At 59.0% G+C, this 4,778-nt stretch overlaps 1 protein-coding gene across 1 annotated transcript; it reads left to right on the forward strand.

Moving 5' to 3' along the window:
• Positions 1-975: 975 nt before the first annotated feature.
• On the forward strand, positions 976-3,285 carry KLHDC7A (kelch domain containing 7A). The gene has a single exon (XM_063103775.1). It carries the CDS (start codon positions 976-978, stop codon positions 3,283-3,285), a length of 2,310 nt encoding a protein of 769 aa, XP_062959845.1.
• Positions 3,286-4,778: the final 1,493 nt, after the last annotated feature.

Here is a 4,778-nt window from a genome sequence, read left to right on the forward strand (position 1 = left end):
TAACCCATTTTAACAGCCTGAGGAGGTACGTAGGCTGTCATCCGCCACTTATCAGATAAGGAAAAGGAGGCACAGAGAGGTGAAGTCACTTGCCTAAGTTCACACAGTTGGTAAGTGGCAGAACCAGGTAGTGTGGATCCAGGACCCACCGCACCGGTGATATGGAAAGGAGGTGTTGGTGGGTGTTGGTGGGGTGTGGGTCTTCCCTCAGCCTCTTGCCAGTGGGTGGCTGTCCGGTTTTGAGGGGGAAGATATGTCCCATGTTCCATGTCTAACCCTGATCTGGGTACGAATGCAATGCGTTTTTCCAGACTGCTCAGCGAGGCTGCTTTCTCTTCACAAACTTGTCAGGCAGGGAAGGAGGGCAGAGGCATTCAAGGGCTGGGTCAGGTGGCTTGGCTCCTGCCTCCCCTGCTAGGTCCCCTGCTTGACCAGCTAAATGCCAACCCTACCACGGGGATGAGCAGACCTCAACAGGAACAATCCCAGCCCCACCTACTGTGGCTCCACCTGCCCCATGACTCATCACACCCAAGTCTCCAAGTCTGGTGGATTTGCAAAAGAGAAAATAAAGCACCCAGACAAAGAATAACCAACCCTGTGCATTTCCTGGCATCGGGTGACTGTTTGGTTAAGAGCTTCCTCCCTCTTTGTGTACCCGCTGGACACTCCTAACATCCCCCAGCTGCTGGCCATAGAGCTGGCTCGGGTCGCTGATCACCAGCTCGGCCCCTGGGCAGGCCTCCCCACCCCCCACCACCAGTGAAGGCCAGAGCTGAGATCTGCCAACCCCGGGCCCCGGTGGCTGCCCTCTGTTAGCTCAAAGTCACCTTTGCTCCAACTCCTCAGCTGGCTAGCCAGAGCCAGTCCAGAACTCCCTCCTGCTCAGCTTGGCAGGATCCAGGAACCGGTCACTATTAGGCAATCGTTAATCAGATTCTTTACATTCCTCAGCCCCAGGTCGGCTGGAAAAGCATGCTCCCCAGAGGAGCAGAGGCCCAGGACTGGCATTTGGACATGCAGCTGACGGGCAAGGTGGTGCTGTCTGCCGCTGCCCTGCTCCTGCTGACTGCAGCCTACAGATTCTACAAGTCGAGGCCTGCCCCAGCCCCTCTGGGGGGTGGGGACACCAAGGCCAAAGCTGAGGAGGAAGCGGAGGGCTCAGGACAGCCTGCCGTCCAGGGTGCTTCTCCCAGGACACTGCAAAGGGGACCAAGACACCGGAGGGTCTGCAAGGGGGCTGGAGCACTGGGCTGCAGCTGGGAGAACCCAGAAGGCCACCGTGTCCTGGCAACAGGAGCCACTTCCAGAGACAGGAAGCCCCAGAGAAAAGGCTCGGGTGAGGAGCAGGGTGGGCAGTGCCCGGACTCTGAGCGGGTGTCTCCCTGCTGCCTGGGCCAGGAAGCCGGAGCAGCTGTTGGCGGTAAGCCTGACCCTCCCTGCCACCCCCTTTTGGGCAGTGAACCCAAAAGCTCCCCAACTGGACTGGCTGCAGTGGCAGACGGCAGCTGTGTGGGTGGTGAGCCCACTCCACGGTGGGATGGTGGGTCCCCCAAGCAGCCAGGGTCAGGGGAGCTGGAATCCCCCCACCAGCGCTGGGTGGCCCCTGCAGACCATAGCAGTGACATGAACCAGAGCTGGATCGTCAGCCGTGTGACAGGGGTCAGCAGGGAAGAGGCCAGGGCCCTGCAGGCTGCCTCTGACATGGGCCTGGCCCTGTATCAGCAGGAGGGAGCCTCCTATACCTTCTCGTCTGTGGCCAGGGTCCGAATGGAGGAAAATTTCATACAGAAGGTAGAAGGCACGGGGCCCAGGCTGAAGGGCAAGGTGTATGATTACTATGTGGAAACCACCTCTCAGGCCATCTCCAGGGGCAGGCTGGACCTCAGGACAGCAGCCCTGGCTGAGGCCCCATCCCCTGGACCACTGACAAGCCCCCTGGGAACAGGGCCAGCCTCCGATGATACAGGAGGGGGAGCGGGAACAGCCGCCTCCCCCAGCCCTGTACCGTCCTCCTCCACACAAGGTTTCAGCAGGAAGGAAAGCCTCCTGCAGATCGCAGAGAACCCAGAGCTTCAGTTACAGCTTGATGGCTTCGGGGACCGTGCTCCACCCAGCCCAGACTGGGGTGCCCTGCCTGGTTCAGCCAGAATCAGCGGGGAGCCTCACATGCAGCACGTGGCCAGGACAAATTTCTTCCACATCCCACCCACCCCCGCCTCAAGCCCAGACATCCAGCTGGATCTGGGCAACTGCTATGAGGTGCTGACCTTGGCCAAGAGGCAGAACCTGGAGGCCCTGAAGGAGGCAGCCTACAAGGTGATGAGTGACAACTACCTCCAGGTACTGCGTAGCCCGGACATCTATGGGGGCCTGAGCGGGGCAGAACGGGAGCTGATCCTCCGGCAACGGCTCCGGGGTCGCAAGTACCTGGTAGTGGCTGACGTGTGTCCCCAGGAAGACTCCGGCCGCCTCTGTTGTTACGATGATGAGCAGGATGCCTGGCACCTGCTGGCCCGTCTGCCCCCCGAGGCCATGTCCCGGGGCTGTGCCATCTGCAGTCTCTTTAATTATCTCTTCGTGGTGTCTGGCTGCCAGGGGCCCAGACACCAGCCCTCCAACCGCGTCTTCTGCTACAACCCACTGACAAGGATCTGGAGCGAGGTGTGCCCGCTGAACCAGGCCCGGCCGCACTGCCGGCTGGTGGCCCTGGACGGGCACCTGTACGCCATTGGGGGAGAGTGTCTGAACACGGTTGAGTGTTACGATCCTCGCCTGGACCGCTGGGCCTTCGCCCCGCCACTTCCCAACGACACATTTGCCCTGGCGCACACGGCCACAGCGTGTGCCAATGAGATCTTTGTCACGGGTGGCACACTGCGCTACCTGCTGCTCCGCTTCTCGGCCCAGGGACAGCGTTGGTCAGTCAGCCCCACGGGGGGCAGCAAGGACCGCACGGCTGAGATGGTGGCAGTCAATGGCTTTCTCTACCGCTTTGACCTCAACCGCAGCCTGGGCATTGGCGTGTACCGCTGCAGTGCCAGCACCCGGCTCTGGTATGAGTGCACCACGTACCGGATGCCTTACCCCGAGGCCTTCCAGTGCGCCGTGGTGGACAACCTCATATACTGTGTGGGGCGCCAGCACGTGCTCTGCTTCCTGGCCGACTACATCTCGCCCAGGTTTGTGCCCAAGGAGCTGCAGAGCTTCCCGTCCCCGCAGGGCACACTCCTGCCCACCGTGCTGACCCTGCCTGCGCCTGATGTCCCTCAGACCAGGGTCTAGTCACCCGTCTGCTGTGCTCATCATGCAAAACTGGGAGGCAAAGAGTGCCACCCCTACCCATTCTTTGTGGGCCATCTCTGGGAGGTCAGGGAGCCCAGGAATTTGGCTATCAAGAGGGGAACCCTAATCCTACTTCCTCCACTGCAGAAAAGAGAGCTGGGGACTGGTGTTCTGAGGCAGAAGGCATCCACACCTGCAGGGGTGCACACCACCTTGCTTCAAATCTGAATTCTTGGGGAAATACACCAGGACCCCACCAAAGCTCGGGGGCAGAGCCTTATCACAACCACAGTTCCAGGTCCCAGTTGGCCCTCAGAGGCCCCTGATGCTCATCCCCCGGGCTGGCTCTTTATGAGCCACCAGTACCCCTCCCTAAACACTGGCCACTGTCCCCTCTCTAAGTTTCCCAGAAGCACATGTGGCACACAGGTGGGAAGAACTGTGGGAGGTGGCTCTGGCAGGACCAGGAAGGAGCCTGGGGAACCCCTGGGGGCCTGGCCAGAGGGAGAGGTGGTTTGAGAAGAACAGCTAAAGTTGGAGCTGCCCACAGGGCCTCTTGCTCCCAGAGTAAATTTACCAAAGCCCACATTACCTTTTCTCGTTACCTGGAAGTCTAGTGTGCTGGAAGAGAAGCATCCATCTTAACAAGCCATCTGCTTTTAGAAGTCTAAGAATTCACTTGATTCTATACATGAGGTCTCAGGCCACCCTGCCCCTAGGCCCCTGCTCATGCCCATTGCTAAGTGACTGCTGTACTCTTCCCGATCTCAGAATGCTTCCAAGCAACTCAGCCCTCCCGTCTGGAAGCTGCAACAGCTGCTACCAGTCAGAGCTCCAGGGCTGGGGAGAGGTGACAGCATAATCTGCCCTTCCTGTGCCATCTGGCCACCAGGTTTGCCTCATCAGACAGGAGAGGACTAGGGAGGGGAAGGTCCATGATGGAGCTGAGGAATTAGAAGCTTCTAGTGGAACATCCAGAGACTGGATCTCCATTCACATTGAGTTTGGTAAACTCTGAAATGGAGGAGACCCCCAATGTCGGGAAGGTATCTGCTTTTCCAGAAGGGAAGGAAAGAAACTGGTCCAATCTACTACCAGAGCCCGTGTTCTGTCTCCGAGGGAGACACAGGGACAGACAGGACAGCAGCGATGCTCTGGGTCCCCGCCAGAGGCCAGAGGAGCTAGGAGGTACACCAGAGCAGGGCCCCTTTGGACTTCAGTGTCCCTTTCTTGAAAATGGAAAGAACAATTCACGTCCTTGTCTGCCTAGGTGTAAATGAGAGCACGCAAAGCAAGTTTTTCCCATGTTCCCAGGTGGTCCCAGCAAGAGCTTGTGCAGCCGCTGGGGCTGAGGCTGGGGGTCTTTTTGGAAGATGCAGGATCAGAACCAAGAATGAAAAGGAGGCTGGAGTGGAGATGAGAAGAGAGCTTTTCCACCAGCAGCCTTGCCCCAGGGCCTGGGATGATGAGGCAGCTGAGCTTATTCCTAAATC

The sequence above is a fragment of the Cynocephalus volans genome, chromosome 8 (assembly GCF_027409185.1).
Source record: "Cynocephalus volans isolate mCynVol1 chromosome 8, mCynVol1.pri, whole genome shotgun sequence".
Lineage (NCBI taxonomy): Eukaryota > Metazoa > Chordata > Mammalia > Dermoptera > Cynocephalidae > Cynocephalus > Cynocephalus volans.

Excerpts from the sequence above, each read along its gene's own strand:
- KLHDC7A (XM_063103775.1), top strand. The coding sequence starts at position 976 with ATGCTCCCCAGAGGAGCAGAGGCCCAGGACTGGCATTTGGACATGCAG.